General features: G+C 35.4%; 3 protein-coding genes across 36 annotated transcripts in view; all 3 read right to left on the bottom strand.

Annotated features, from left to right (window-relative positions):
• BLOC1S1 (biogenesis of lysosomal organelles complex 1 subunit 1) overlaps positions 1-15,644 on the bottom strand; it is a 1,086,347-nt gene that overhangs the window by 308,194 nt on the left and 762,509 nt on the right. The window contains exon 1 of one of the 33 annotated variants that reach the window (XM_050749006.1): positions 5-8. The exons of the other annotated variants lie outside the window; for them this stretch is intronic. The gene's annotated coding sequence lies outside the window, so the exon portion shown is untranslated. Of the gene's footprint in view, positions 1-4; positions 9-15,644 lie in introns of those variants that run through there. 33 annotated transcript variants of the gene reach the window in all.
• Positions 1-15,644, bottom strand: part of TMT1B (thiol methyltransferase 1B) — a 686,675-nt gene that overhangs the window by 275,257 nt on the left and 395,774 nt on the right. The gene's annotated exons all lie outside the window — the stretch shown is intronic.
• On the bottom strand, positions 2,559-3,494 carry LOC126931607 (olfactory receptor 6C65-like). Its single transcript, XM_050749999.1, has one exon. It carries the CDS (start codon positions 3,492-3,494, stop codon positions 2,559-2,561), a length of 936 nt encoding a protein of 311 aa, XP_050605956.1.

Below are 15,644 nucleotides of genomic sequence, written 5' to 3'. Positions count from 1 at the left end.
AAAGCCCCGGGCTCAGCCAGAATGGGGCAGAGGATGGAGAGGGTGGCCAGAGGACTGGTTGAAGTGAGGAGCTACCCTCTCTGCTGATAGCTGGAGATGACTAGAGGACCAGCTGAAGGGAGGAGCTACCCACTCTGCTGAGAGCTGCAGAGAGCACTAGACTACCTGACGGCAGAGAGGAGCCTCCCAATTCAGGGCCTCCTCTCTGCTGAGAGCTGAACTCTGGATGAGACAACCTGCCTACAGAGAGGAGCTGCCCCCTGCTGGTCTCCTCTGAGCTGTCCTATCACTCAATAAAGCTTCTCTTCATCTTGCTCACCCTCCACTTGTATGCCTACCTCATTCTCCTGGACTCACGGCAAGAACTCAGGCAAAGGTGCCACTAGCCACAGAGGTTTCCAGCCAGAAAAGTGACACCCTAAAGATCCCATTACATTTAGTTTTTAGGACTTTTGGCAGGCAGTTATTTTAAAAAGTCATACATAATTCTAATATAAATTATAAAAACTAGTAATTAAATAAATTACATTTAAAATTAATATAATTCAAAACTCATTAATTCTCAGATTTAATGACAGTAAATTTATAGAAAAAGAGTTCACAGATTGAAATACAATTCCATTTGTCAAACTGCGGTTGAATTGCAAAAATAAATTGCTTATGAACACAAGTTTGGTAAAAGTCAATAAAATATTGCATGAAAATCAATTGGTATATAGAATTGGCACTAAAATTTATAATTATGTCAGGTTTTTATTTTTTGGAGGACTGGTTGTTAAACATTACACAGCATATCCTTTCTCTCTGCCCACATGCACTGAAGGATCTGGCCTTTATTGAGCATCACATTGCTTGAGCCATATCCACATCAATAGATGCAAAGCAAATTCAGATTTGCGTAGAATATGCTAAGCAACTACCAGAAAAATAAAAAGCTTTGTAAAGCAATGAGAAATAAAAATGTAATTTTTGATTAGCTGGAATATTTAGCTCTATGATGCCTAAAGGAGTCCAGTATTCTTATCAATTCTAACTGAACTTATTACCAATTTAACAAAACACTTCGTATAAGCAGATGTAGTAAATCATTTTGCTCAGATACACAGATGCAAATATCATATGGCTCTTTTAGACATTTAGACATTCATACTCTCTCTCAGATCGAATGTGTTAGTCTTCGTTCATCTGCTTTTGATTACATATAACCTTGTTTCTACAAACACTTGTTTGAATAACTCATTTTTTAAACGGGGGAGAAAAGAGAACCCAAGAACTAGGAATTTGAATACATATTAAGGAAAAGTGATCTGATAGTAAATTAAATGATTTCATGTGTTCATGCATTGTTTGTGGAAGAAGATAGGAAAAAAGCAAATTGATAAATACTAAACACATTTTTATTCTTACAAGTGTATAACTATCATTAAGAACCTCTTATAGGAAAAGTTTATATCAAGGTGCAGACAGTGTAAACATACTTAATCCCATACTCTGCATTGTCCATAAAAATATCAAAATGTTTTAAAAAGAATGCAACCATATAAATACAGTCGAGAGCGTCATTAGTATACTAGAAATTTTAAGAACCACTTGGGAGATAGAAAGCACAGGGGTTTAAAGGGCTAGTAAAATCAAAAGAGAGAAAGGCAAGCCAGATTCTTTTCAAAGGAGCTGCAGGTAAACTCCTGACCCAGCATGAGTAAATTAACAGAAAGAAATGGGCTATCATCAGTGTAGTTCATTAAGGGTGCTTTGTGGTAAGAGTACTGGGGCCTAACAGAAATATCAGAACCGGTTTTGAAGTACTTTTGGCATTTGAGCCAAGAAAAGACATCGAGCAAGATATTTTATAATATTAAAGAATGGAATTCACACTGAGGACATAGAATGCCAATGTACCAAATAGCATATGTAAACATTTATAATGCAAAAACCAAATGAGATTAAAGGAGAAATATAAATATACTAGAGGTAGGAGACTTCACCTCACAGAAGAACTTATTTCGGTACAGTGTGCTAATGCACTGGGATAAATAATTTTTCAGATTAGCTTGATGGTAATTTTTTTTTTTAAGTTTTTTTCTTGGTGATCAAAGGGAAAGTCTTTCAATGATTGTTTAAAACTAAATTCTGCAGCTTGGCCAACATAGTGAAACCATATCTCTACTAAACTACAAAAAATTAGCTGGGCGTGGTGGCAGGTGCCTGTAATCCCAGCTACTCAGAAGGCTGAGGCAGGACAATCAGTTGAACCCAAGAGGCAGAGGTTGCAGTGAGCCGAGTTCGCACCATTGCACTCCAGCCCGGGCAACAGCGTGAGACTCCATCTCAAAAAACAAACAAACAAACAAACAAGAAAACACAACACCTAAATGTTCACAGCATGTAAATATAAATGGGTTATCAAGCCAAGTGAGGTCAAAATGGGATAGAAGAAAAAATCCTGAAGGAAAAATAGTTGAATATATTAATGGTACTGGATGGAGATATAGAACAATGTCAGTATTATGTTACAGATAAGTTTCCATTTCAAGTTCAGGCTATACATTTCTTTGTGACTAAAATTTATTTGAAAAACATTTTTTGATCAAGTTCTGAAAGGACTGTTTTACCTGCTGGTTCCTTAGGGAGTAAATAAAAGGATTTAACACTGGGGCAACAGAGGTATTGAGCACCGCTACACCCTTGGTCAAAGCCACTCCTTCTTTTGCTGACGTTTTGACATACATGAAAATGCAGCTTCCATAAGAAACGGAGACAACAATCATGTGTGAAGAACAAGTGGAAAAGGACTTTTTCCTTTGTTCAGCAGAAGGAAGTCTCAGAATTGTCTTAAGGATGAATACATAGGAAAGAGTCACTAATGTTAAGGTTACCATGAGAGTGAATATGGCCAGGAAAAATCCCATGAACTCTAGAAAGGCTGTGTCTGTGCAGGAGATCAGTAGCATAGGAGAGGAATCACAGGTAAAGTGATCAATGATGTTGGAGTCACAGAAATCCAGTTGAAGCCCCATGATCACAGGTGGAAAGATAATGAGAAATCCAGCTAGCCAAGAGCTAATTACAAGCTGGATGCAGACTCTGCTGTTCATTATTGTTGTGTAGTGCAGTGGCTTACAGATAGCAACATAACGATCATAGGACATAGCAGTCAAAAGGAAAAATTCTGTTGAACCGAGGAGTATAAAGAAAAACACCTGGGCCATGCAAGAATTATAAGAAATGGTCATATCCCCTGTTATGATGCTGACCAGAAGCCTAGGAATACAAACTGTTGTGAATGAGATTTCTAGAAAAGAGAAATTCCTAAGGAAAAAGTACATGGGCGTTTTTAGGTGCACATCTATCAAAGTGAGGGTAATAATTGTCAGGTTCCCAGTTATACTCAGTATATATGTAAAAAATAGAAATATAAAAATCAAAACATTTAGCTTTGGGTCATCTGTGAATCCCAGAAGAATGAACTGTTTCACAGATGTGTAATTTCTCATTGCTTATTGTTGACTGCTACCAGGTCTATAAAGGAAAACAAGAAACAATGATTTAGTGAGTTCAAGGTTACATTTTATCACATCTGCTGGGTTAGAAAACATATAAGGCCTATAATAAACCAAAAGAAAAATCAGCCAACCAAGTTATACTGAATTATAACAATATGTGTTAACCATAACAAAAACAAATCTATGTCTGGTACTTGCCTTGCTGGTCACTAGCCATTTAATATTGAGTGTGTTACTTGATAGATTTAATAAATAAGAAAAATATGCTTACCAACTGTGTTTTACTTTCTCTTAAAAAAATTGATTGGCTGGGTACAATGGCTCACACCTGTAATCTCAGCACTATGGAAGGCCGAGGCAGGCAGATCACTTGAGGCCAGGAGTTCAAGACCAGCCTGGCCAACATGGTGAAACCCTGTTTCTACTAAAAATATAAAAATCAGCCTGGCATGGTGGCAGGTGCCTGTAATCCCAGTTACTTGGGAGGCTGAGGCAGGAGAATCATTTGAACCCAGGAGACGGAGGTTGCAGTGAGCCAAGATTGTACCACTGCACTCCAGCCTGGGTGACACAGCAAGACTCCATCTCAAAAAGAAAAAAAAAATTTGATCATATGTATACGAAAACTAGAAACATAAAAAACATCAAAATGTGAAATATTCTTTTGTTATTATTAAGATACTATACCAAGGATCACATGTCCTGATTGTCTGAAAATAAAACATTTTGAAGTGTTTTTAAAAGTTATTTTCCATAATATTTCAAGATATTTAATTTCAGTCTTGCCTAGAGAATTAATAATTTATAAATAAATCAGGACCATCAAACTAATATTTCTATAATCCTAAAATACCAACAGAATTTTTCAAAGTTTTTTCTTTCTAATTAAATATTATTCTATAGAAGATATTCTAACAGCCAAAGTTAAGTCATCTAAGTTATAAATTAATTAGAAAAATGGAAAAAATGAGGCAAGTAATTGAAAATATACTTACAATAATATAATTCCACATGGCAGCAGTTTAACTGCTAAAACCCAAATGCTATGTGGTTTTACTTTAACTGGCATCAGTGTTTGATGCTTTACTTTGGGAACATTTCATAAGCTTCACAACTCGTTTCTGCCTTTAATTTTCTTACATAATAACATACTTATATAACGAGGAGATGGAATTTGGAAAGATGAACCTGGTTATGTACAGTGGGATGGAACATAATGTAGGAATAAGTCCAGCTGAAAATTCTGTTTTCTCTTCCAGAAGTAGGAGAGGCCCTGATAGGTGACATAGTCCCAGTCGATGTTCAGAGGTGCTACAACCAGTAAAGTATCCAAAAGGTCCTGCAGCTGGAGATCCAGGAAAGAGCTGACAATACGGTGAAAAATCTGGGTGTCTCAATCAGTGGCAAAAGTCTGAAAGTCTGAAACTCACTGAGTAACAGTGTCTCTAGTACTAGTTTGTTGTTAGTAGTAAAGCTAGAGGCCATGGAAGTGGGAAAGGGCAGTAGCAAAATGGGCAGTTTGCATCTGGTTACAGCAGACTCTGGATGCAGACTGCTGACACTCCAGGAAAGATCAAGCTTTTCTGGAGTGTCAATCAATGAGACTCTCAGAAACAAAAAGAGGAAGAAAGGAGGGAAGGAGGGAAGGAGGGAAGGAGGGAGGCAGGAAAGGAGGGAGGCAGGGAAGGAGGGAGGCAGGGAGGAAGGGAGGGAGGAAGGAAGGAAGGAAGAAAGGAAGGAAGGAAGGAAGCAAGCAAGGAAGGAAAGAAGGAAGGAAGGAAATGTGGATCCTTGTTAGAATCAGGACAATACTTACAGGGAAATCGGTAAACAGAGATGATGAAGTTGTGTATTTTACTTGTTAATTAAGTGAAGTTCTTAGATCATCAGAAGGAGAGGGTTCAAATCACAAGTAAGAATCCAAAAACACCACCAGTGGAAAAGATGAACTGCATGGCATATGAATGAAAACAGTTGGGACGGAACGTTGGGACGGAACTTTGGGACGGAATATCCTTGAAGTGTAAAAGGACTCTTCAACTAGGCATTCAGTATCTCTTTTTTCTCCCCAAAATTTCCGTGAAAATAACAATGTCCTGAGCCTGGATACTAGGAAAACTTTCTAATATAATATTTTAAGTGACTCTCAGTAACTCTTGTGAAAAAAAAGGTCTGTTGTTACTATTTTTTTTCCTTTCTTCACCTTCCCGCAGGAAAACTTGTTTTTTTAAAGTATTCTCCCAACACAGACTGTTTTTAGCAGCTTTTTTCTTTCTCCTTGAAAATATTCATAGGAGACTGTTGCAGTAAAACAGAATTAAAATGTCTCTGGAGAGAGATGGTAGTGATGAATGCACATAGAGGTTATGTTGAATAATTTTAATTAAGCATCCTTTGGAAATTATTATTTTTAATCTTTAAATGTTAGGGAAGTGTATAATGAAAACAATGGCAGTGAGGAAATAACAGTATTATAATTATTTTGGATGTATTGTCAACATAGTTTTATTTTAACCTGAAATAAATGTCTGCCAAGGTAATATAATTCAATTACATGTAAGCATGTGAAGAAGCAGAAAATAGAACAAGAAAAGGACCCTAGGATATAAAATGTGCTATTTAAGTGTTTCATTTGTTAATAAAGAAAATATGGCATATTTTAACTAGTATATAGGCACACCATTAAGACACAGTAAAAATAGAAAGTATAATGTAAACATAAATCTCATGAAATTGATTATCTAAAGACTTCCTTAAGTATTGTTTCTTTCACATTAGAAAACAAAGAAAGCAAAGTTTATACTAGACAATTTGGACCTAGTACATTGTTTACAACTACTGAATTCATCCTCATTTTTAATCTTTTTCTTACAGTATGTTTGTTATGGATACTGGATTCAAATTATTTTCATTTTTAGGATTATATGTTTGTATTTACCTGGACTTGCTATAGGAGCTGAATCTGTTAGAATGAAGGGAAAATATTGGAGGCTTAGGCTGACTGTCTTATTTCAAGAGAACTTTCAAAGAAGGACAATATTTTCTAACCAAATATTAATACATTTCTTTTCTAATATTTTCTACATGTTATATTCAGTATGTTTCCATTTCAGTGTTTCAGATACTTTTTTGTTTGTTTGTTTACTTTCACCACCAAGCTTCTAGGAACACATCTTTTTTCCAAGGTGTAGCAGGTGACTTTAAAATAGTCCCCATAGTACCTAACTCTTTGTGTTCATGGCCTTGTATAATCTCTTCTCCAGAAGTGTGGGCAGGGCCTGTGACTTGCTTCTAAACAATGCAATATGGCCAAGATGATGCATCGACACTCATGATTATGTTATATTATAAAAGACTCTTGCTTGCCAATTTGCTATAGTGTATCTCTCCATTGCTGACTTTGAAGTAAACAGCTTCCATGAATTCCACAGCCACAGAAAATGTGATTCTGCCAGCAACCGAGTAATCTTGAATAGATCACCCAGAAATAAAGTTGCTCACCTACAACTATCCAATCTTCAACAAAATCAACAAAAATAGGCAATGTAGACAGGACTCCGTGTTCAAAAAAATGGTGTTGGGGTAATTGACTAACCATAAAGAAAGAACAGACACTAGAAGTCACTATTTGGGGTAGCCAGGAGGACAGCATGGGCTGGAGAACCACCTGTTGGGTGCTGTGCTTACCTCAGTGTGACGGGATTGTTGGCACCCCGAGCATCAGCGTCACACAACTTATCCCTGTAACAAACCAGCACATGGACCCTTTATTCTATAATTAAAGTTGAAACATTTAAGGCCAGGCGAGGTGGCTCACACCTGTAATCCCAGCACTTTGGGAGGCCGAGGTGGGTGGACCACCTGAGGTCAGGAGTTCTAGACCAGCCTGGTCAACATGAAACCCCATCTCTACTAAAAATACAAAACCTAGCTGGGCATGGTGGTGCACGCCTTCAATCCCAGCTACTCAGGTGGCTGAGGCAAGGGAATTGCTTGAACCCAGAAAGCAGAGGCTGCAGTGAGCCAAGATTGCACCACTGCATTCTAGCCTGGACAACAGAGTGAGTTTCTGTCTCAAAAAAAGAAAAAAAAAAAAAAAAAGAAAAGAAAAGAAAAAGGAAAACACATTTAAAAATACATAATAGCTAACTATAAGTGTGTGTGTGTGTGTGTGTGTGTGTGTATAAAAGTCCTGCACTGCATAAAATGTTTGTGAATGATGGACTGCATATATGATGGTCCCAATCATATTATAATGGAGCTGAAATTTTCCTGTCACCCAGGAATGTCGCCATCATCACTACTGAACCACATTCATTGCATGCAGTACAACATTGCTGTAATGTTGTGTGACAATGCATTACTCATGTGTTGATGGTGATGCTGGTATAAACAAATCTATTGCACTACCAGTTGGATAAAAGTATAGCACATACAATTATACACAGTGCATATTTGATAATGATAATAAACACCTATGTTACTGGTTTATATAAAAAAAATCTCAATGGCTTAAACCAAAGTTATTTTTCATTCCCAACACATATAAAGTGAAGGCCAGCTGAAGACTCTGTTCTACATCTTGCTCCGGTCAGGACCCAAGTTAATCTAATTTAAACATAATCAGCAACTGTCAGGAGGAAAATAAGGTAGAAAATAAACATAGAGGCCATTATATACTGCCATTAATAAGTGACACGGGATTTCTACTTATATTTCATGGCCTAAAATAGTCAAATAGACATATCTATAATAATGAATACAAAGAAATAATACTAAATGTCAGAAAATATTAATTTTTATTGATTATTTTTCAGCTCCAAAACTAACATTTATTATTTAACTCTGTAATATCAGGGATCAGATACTGCAAACTACAGTCTCTTTCACCATCAGATTTCCTAATATGCACTGCCAGTAAGAGGCACTACAGCAAAATCAGAAGTGGGAGAAGGTGAGATAATTTATTTTTTCCCTTTTTTCGTGTGTGCAGGGATGAGTCTGAGTATCTGTCTGATGGTCCTAACAGTGGCAGTTGACTTTACAGAGGCAATTAGCCCTAGGGATCAGCTTATTTCTTCATTCGAAGAACTGGCTGCATCATGGCCTTCAGATGTGTAAGCAGTAACAGACAGTGCCCCCTTTTCAGAGATAGGAGTATAAAATCTGTGGGGGCTTTGTAGCTACTGAAGGAATCCATGCAGTATTACAGCCTCATAAGAGCACCAATTCCATCTAGCACCTACTCTAAGATCCTGAGTTCTGGAAATCCAGCTCTTTCCCCAGAACAGGTAATTCAAAAGACCAAGGCAAAAGTATCAATGCCCTTTATGATCTATTCTCAGAAGTTATACATTATACTTCCTTTTTATAAACCTTATCCTTCATGGGATAGTTTTTATCTCTGGGTGACCTTAGTGTTCCTTCTTTTTTTTTTTTTTTCCTTTCACCTTTTCCAACCTGAATTAAACATTTCTTATGTGAAATTTACCCTGGTGATATTTTCCCTTTCCTTTCTGAATCTTAATTGAGAAGAAAGGGATATTGATAAATAGCAGAAGTGACTACCATATGTGGTATTTATGCATCATTCTTCTGTTAGTTATTCTATTTCCCCTATGGCATTGGCTCAGACGTTAGCAAAAGTATGTTTAGTTACTAGCTGAAGAGACACAAAAATTCATATCTAGGGTTTCGAACTCACAATGATTTTGCCTATATTCATTTTCAGTGGATACCAGTGAAGATACCACTGAGTGTGGTTTTTCACTTGGGGTTCACTGAGCTTCTTGAATCTTTGGGTTGATGTCTTTTAGCACTTTAGGACACTCTTTGCACTTATTGTTTTGAATATTGCTGCCCCCTATATTCTTTCTACTTTTCTTCTGGGATGCCAAATTACATGTATTAGAACTTTTGATCATGGTTCCACATGTATCTTATTCTCCATGTTCTTCTTTTCTCTATTTACTTTGGATATTTGTTATTCACGCCTACCTTCAAATGTATACTTTTAGCTATTAAAGTGATTTACTGCATTCTTCAATTTAGATATTGTTGTTTAATGCTATTAAGTTTATGATCCCTCTCTATATATTTCAAATCTATTGCAATATCATATTTTAATTATTTTATCAATTTTTTTATTCCCTTGAGCATACAAAAATAATAACAATTTTATGATCATTGTGTCCTAACTCCCATGTCTGGATCATCTGTGGTTTTATTTCTATTGCTTTTATTGGTCTTGCAACCCTACATTTTTGCTTGCTTATTTGTGTTGCTGAGCACTAAACCTTATTTTAAAAATTCTTTTATGCTTCTGATAGGTTATTGTTTTCAATGTTATGCAGAGAGAAATGAGGAGAACAACTTAACCTGAACTGGAATTAAGCTAGATTTTGAACTGAAGCTGGATTTATATAGATAGATCCAATGTACCTTTGGCTTAATTCAGTACATAGTGTGTGGTTCTTTCAAGATTCCAGTTAATACCTTGGGGTGGGAGGTGAGATATATGTCTTCCTACCACTAGGAGTCTGGGCATTTTAGAAATGCAGAAATTATCTCTTCAAACTTCTGCTCTATTCATCTTCAAAATTTGGCAAACATCTTGAGAAGAAGCCTGCCGGATCCGCTTAAGTAGTTAGCTTCCAAATCTACACAGCTTTAAAATTGAGTAAGGGTCTTTAATGGTACAGTTGGCCATTTGTTCAAAGTCCATCAATGTTTCCATTTTTTCACTCTTAACTCTGTTGTACTATGAATAATTTTCTTGATGTATCTGACCCAAAAAAGCAGCCCTCTACCAGGGTCAAGCCAAAATTCTCATTTCTGACCAAAAGTCATATATAACAAAAAATCCCAGTGTAAAACAAATAATGAATAAAACACCTGTATGTATATTGATGTTATCTCTGAAGATTTTTCTTTTTCTTTCTGGAATTTTAATCTCTCTAATCATCACTGTTTCTGCAGTAATCTGTTTCTTTAAAAGTAAGATGTCTCCGCGCTTCACCTCTGGCTTTCTTCTAAACTGACTACCTTGCCTTCTGCAAAAAGCTTCAGGAGTATCACCAGAAATTAAAGCAACAATCTTTCATATATTTCTTCATCAATTACACAATCATACATGATTTAATACATTCATATTCTCTAAAAATTATTTTATTTCATGTCCCTCAAAATAGATTTGCTTCCCTTATAGAACTCTAATAAGTATTCCATCTTCCTCTGCTGTTTTCAAAGTTCATGTGAAAAGAATGTATTTAACACATAAAAAGTGAAGCATGTTGCTTGTTAATTTAATATTTACATTTTAGACATTTTCTAAAATATAACCAATCCTCTGCAAGGAAAATATCTTACCATTCCTATATACCTAAATCAGTTACTGATATTACTGTCTATATAAAATCTCTCTAACTTCTTGGTTACCAATTCAATTTGTTCTTTCATCAATTTTTATAATTTTAATTTGGTTTTCTTAATAAAGAATAAAAGTAAAAGATTTGCTCTTCTCATGTTCCTATAATTTTACGTTATATCTCATGTCATAATAAGTCATCTCCTTGGTTTAGGGGACATGTCGGCAAAAATCTACGTGTGTTTTCTTCTAAAGGGATTTTATTAATGACTTTTCTATTATTTGTTACTTTCTAATTATGCCATTGTTTTCCTAGTTGTTATATTAGTATATAATACATATTTAATGCTATGAAGTTGTACAGAGAGAATAAGAAATGAGTATATTTGACTCATAAAAACATATGAGTCAATTTGTGAAGATTCAGTGAATTAGAAGTTACAGACAATGTTGTCATTAGACAGATGCCATTGGATAGATTGATTTTTTTTTGGAATGAAGAATGAAAAAGCTCTAGTTCTCTTCTTTCTTTGGACTAGTATTAGCTCAGACACTCTGAAAAGCCTAAAGTACTTTATACAACCTTTTAATCCCACTCCAGGAATTAGACTTCGTTTTAATATCAACATTTCTGATTTTTCTACAGATGCCATAACAAGACTTTCAATTAGCTTTGTGATTTTGTTTTTCTTTTTAGAGTTAAGGAAGAAAATAGCCAATTAGTATCTTCTCCAAAAGAATCCCCAGAGCTCCTCATCAGTTCTGAGTAAACATATTCATTATTAAAGAACAAAGATAAATCTATGGCACTGTGGAGACAAAACCTTTTTTATTCCAGAGAGAATGAAAAACTCTAAGTAGTGACCAGAGTTCTTAAAAGACAAACTAAAACAAACAAACAAACAAACAAAAAACTATTTTGATTCTAATAAGTAAATCAGATTTTCAGATTTTAAGTTAGACTGAATCCAGACATTATTCATTTTATTTATAGGAAAAGTCAGAAAAATGTGTTTGAAATGGCACATGTAAACTGATTGGAGAGAGAGAGAGAGAGAGGAAAAGAAAAGAAAGAAGGAAGGAAGGAGGGAGGAAAGGAAGGAAGGGAGGGAAAGAAGGAAGAAGGAAGGAAGGAAAGAAGGAAGGACAGAAGGAGGGAGGTAAGGAAGGAAGGGAGGGAAAGAAGGAAGAAGGAAGGAAGGAAGGAAGGACGGAAGGAGGGAGAGAAGGAAGGAAGGAAGGGAGGGAAAGAAGGAAGAAGGAAGGAAGGAAGGAAGGAAGGAAGGAAGGACGGAAGGAAGGGAAGAGAGAGAGACAAAGAGAAAGATCCACAAGTGTTTTTAAATATCCCTGGCTTTTAGTGTGAACAGATCTCTCTGTTAAGAGTGAGGAAATAGAGAAAAAATAAGGGTTAGGAAGAAATAAATATTAAAAAAAAATCATTTAATATTACATTTTTGGCTAATGATACCAAAAAATTTCACAATGCCTCAGCAAACAAAAACCTTGTGAAATTTGTGGAAAGTAATATTTTCAGTATATTGTTGTTTTTTGTACATAATTGCTACATAAGTTATTCTGAATGTGTGTCCATAGATGAAACTCATTAAATTCAGAATTAGAAAAATAAAGAAAATATTTATGTAACTCTTGATTAAAGATTCTATATATATATTTAAAAGAGTCTCTAAGTTTGTCTATTAGAATAGTATCATGAACAATGATTTATAGTTATTTTTATTAAAAATTTGACTAGAATGTATATATCCCTTCATACTTAGTAAAGGATTAACTACTCTAACAGTATTGACTATAAAATATTTTCTACATTGATAAAGCTACTTATGAAGTTGAAGTTTACTGAACAATTGAGTACATAAATTTCAAATTCCATGTAAAATTTTACCTTCATATTTACATACTAATTTTGAGATTTGCATAATTTTGAGATTCATGAATATTCTTTCCATTGAAAATGTTTTCATTGGCTGTACCAAACAACCCAAAGACTAACCAGAAATATATGATCAGAAAAGAGCAATTGTAAAAAGATTAATTACAAAAATTCAGTTCTAATTAGCTCTTTAAGATGTAGAAATGTGCAGAAAAGCTATATCTAGCTGAAAAAAACCTGAGATTATGTTAACAATCAGGGGATTAACCAATCTAATCTGAAAGATGTTTTCTTATGGATTGAATGAAATTGCAGGAGTTAACATTTTCGTATTTTAGACAAAACTTTAAACTAGAAAAATGTACAGATACTTATAACAGGAACTAATAAAACCATTCTTTCTCAAAGTAAAAAAGATCTGAAAAGAGATTCTGGGGTTCTGACCACTAGGCAAAATTGTTAAAATCATAGAAGGGAATAAAGTGTATGCTTCTCAACTGAGTTACTTGGTTCTTCACATCACTTTTAAACCTATGCTCAGTGAAGGCTTTTTAACATATATTATTTATTTTTTTCCAGGTCTGATGAAATTCAGAAGGAATTTAATCATGAGAAAGCATACAATGGTGACAACCTTCATTCTTCTAGGACTGACAGATGATTTACACTGGCAAATTGTAATTTTCCTTTTTCTATTTTTAGCATATTTATTGAGTATCATTGGAAATCTGATCATTATCCTGCTCACCTTGCTGGATTCTCACCTCAAAACACCCATGTATTTCTGCCTTTGGAATTGTTCTGTTTTAGAAATCTTGTTGACATCTGTCTGCATCCCTAGATTCCTAGTCATCATAGTGACTATGGATAAAACTATTTCCTATGATGCTTGTGGGACACAATTATTTTTTGTCATTCTTTTGAGTGTATCGAAGTTTTTTCTGCTGGCTGCCATGTCCTATGACCTATGTCCTGTGATCCTATGATCTGCAAACCCCTGCATTATGCAACCATTATGAGCAACAGAGTCTGCAACCAGATAGCTGTTGCCTCTTGGTGGGCTGGTTTGTTAACAATCTTTCCTGGAACCATGGGCCTGAGATTGGAATTCTGTGATGTTAATATTATTGACCACATTTTCTGTGACTATTCTCCTCTTCTGAAACTCTACTGCACAGACACACAGGTCATAGAACTGTTAAGCTTTATTTTAGCCACTGTCACACTCCTGATTACATTGGCCCTGGTAATGGACTCCTACGCAAATATCAAAAAAACAATTCTTAAGGTTTCTTCTGCCCAGCAGAGGAAGAAGGCTTTTTCTACCTGTTCCTCCCGTATGATTGTTGTTTCCATCTCTTATGGTAGCTGTATTTTCATGTATATTAAACTTTCTGCATAAGAAAGGGCAGCTTTAAACAAAGGAGTAGCAATACTTCAGTTGCACCTTTATTAAATCCTTTTATATATCCCTTAAGAAATAAGCAAGTGAAACAAGCCATGAAGAATATAGGAAAAAAGTGTATCTTTACTACTTTGAAATAATAGTTTGGGGTATTATAATAGAATGCCACTCAAACTAATTGAAAATTGTAGCCTGAATCAGCTGGGTTTTTGACATACCCCTTTATTTTATGTTTATATTATGATAGTAACTGAAGTCACCCATAAAGAGCCATTTTATCTATTCGTGAATTTTTATCATTTCAATGGTATTTTCTGTATCCATGATATTCTCTTATGCATTGCTGAAATTACTTCTTCTTTTAACTTAATAATCTGACTTTGCTCACCCTAAAAATATTTCACTATGAATTCGTTTTGGAAATCTAAAAGCTCTCTGTTTTTCTAGCATAAATGTGCCCAGATTATAGATTACTCGTGAACTCTTTCAATATTGATTTATTTGATTTTATAAATCTCTAAGAAAGATTTATTTCTTAAAACCAAATAATAATATTATTTTATTAAAGTATGTGATGTTTCCAGAAACATAATAGTGAACTTAAATAGAAGTATTTATTGGGCTAGGTGTGCTGGCGCACACCTGTAATCCCAGCTTTTTGGGAGCCCAAGGCGGGTGAATCACCTGAGGTGTTCAAGACCAGCCTGACTAACATGGTGAAACCCTGTGTCTACTTAAAAAAAAAAAAAATAGCCGAATGTGGTGGCACATGCCTGTAATCCCAGCTATTTGGGAGGCCAAGGCAGGAAAATTGCTTGAATCCAGAAGGCGGAGGTTGCAGTGAGCCGAGACGATGCTGTTGCACTCCAGCCTGGGCAACAGGAGAGATATTCCGTCTCAAAAATAAGTATTTGTTTTCAGGCTTAATAATATAACCCAAATGCCCATCAATGATAGACTGGATAAAGAAAATGCAGCACATATACACCATGGAATACTATGCAGCCATAAAAAGGAAGAGTTCGTGTCCTTTGCAGGGACATGGATGAAGCTGGAAACCATCATTCTCAGCAAACTAACACAGGAACAGAAAACCAAACACTGCATGTTCTCACTAATAAGTGGGAGTTGAACAATGAGAACACATGGACACAGAGAGGGGAACATCACACTGGGGCCTGTCAGGGGGTGGGAGGCTAGGGGAGGGATAGCATTAGGAGAAATACCTAATGTAGATGACAGGTTGATGGATGCAACAAACCACCATGGCACGTGTATACCTATGTAAGAAACCTGTACGTTCTGCACATGTATCCCAAAACTTAAAGCATAATTAAAAAAAGAAAAGTATATTATCTGGATGCAAAAAAAAAAAAAAAAAAAAAAAAAAAAAAAAGAAACACAAAAAAATAATCTCCAAATCTCTATGCTAGTGTAAATGAAAGGAGCCTTTTTCATTTAGGAAAGGGAGCTTGT

The sequence above is a fragment of the Macaca thibetana genome, chromosome 11 (assembly GCF_024542745.1).
Source record: "Macaca thibetana thibetana isolate TM-01 chromosome 11, ASM2454274v1, whole genome shotgun sequence".
Taxonomy (NCBI): Eukaryota; Metazoa; Chordata; class Mammalia; order Primates; family Cercopithecidae; genus Macaca; species Macaca thibetana.
The sequence above is the reverse complement of the archived record's forward strand: the minus strand, read 5'-3'. Positions and strand labels throughout refer to the sequence as shown.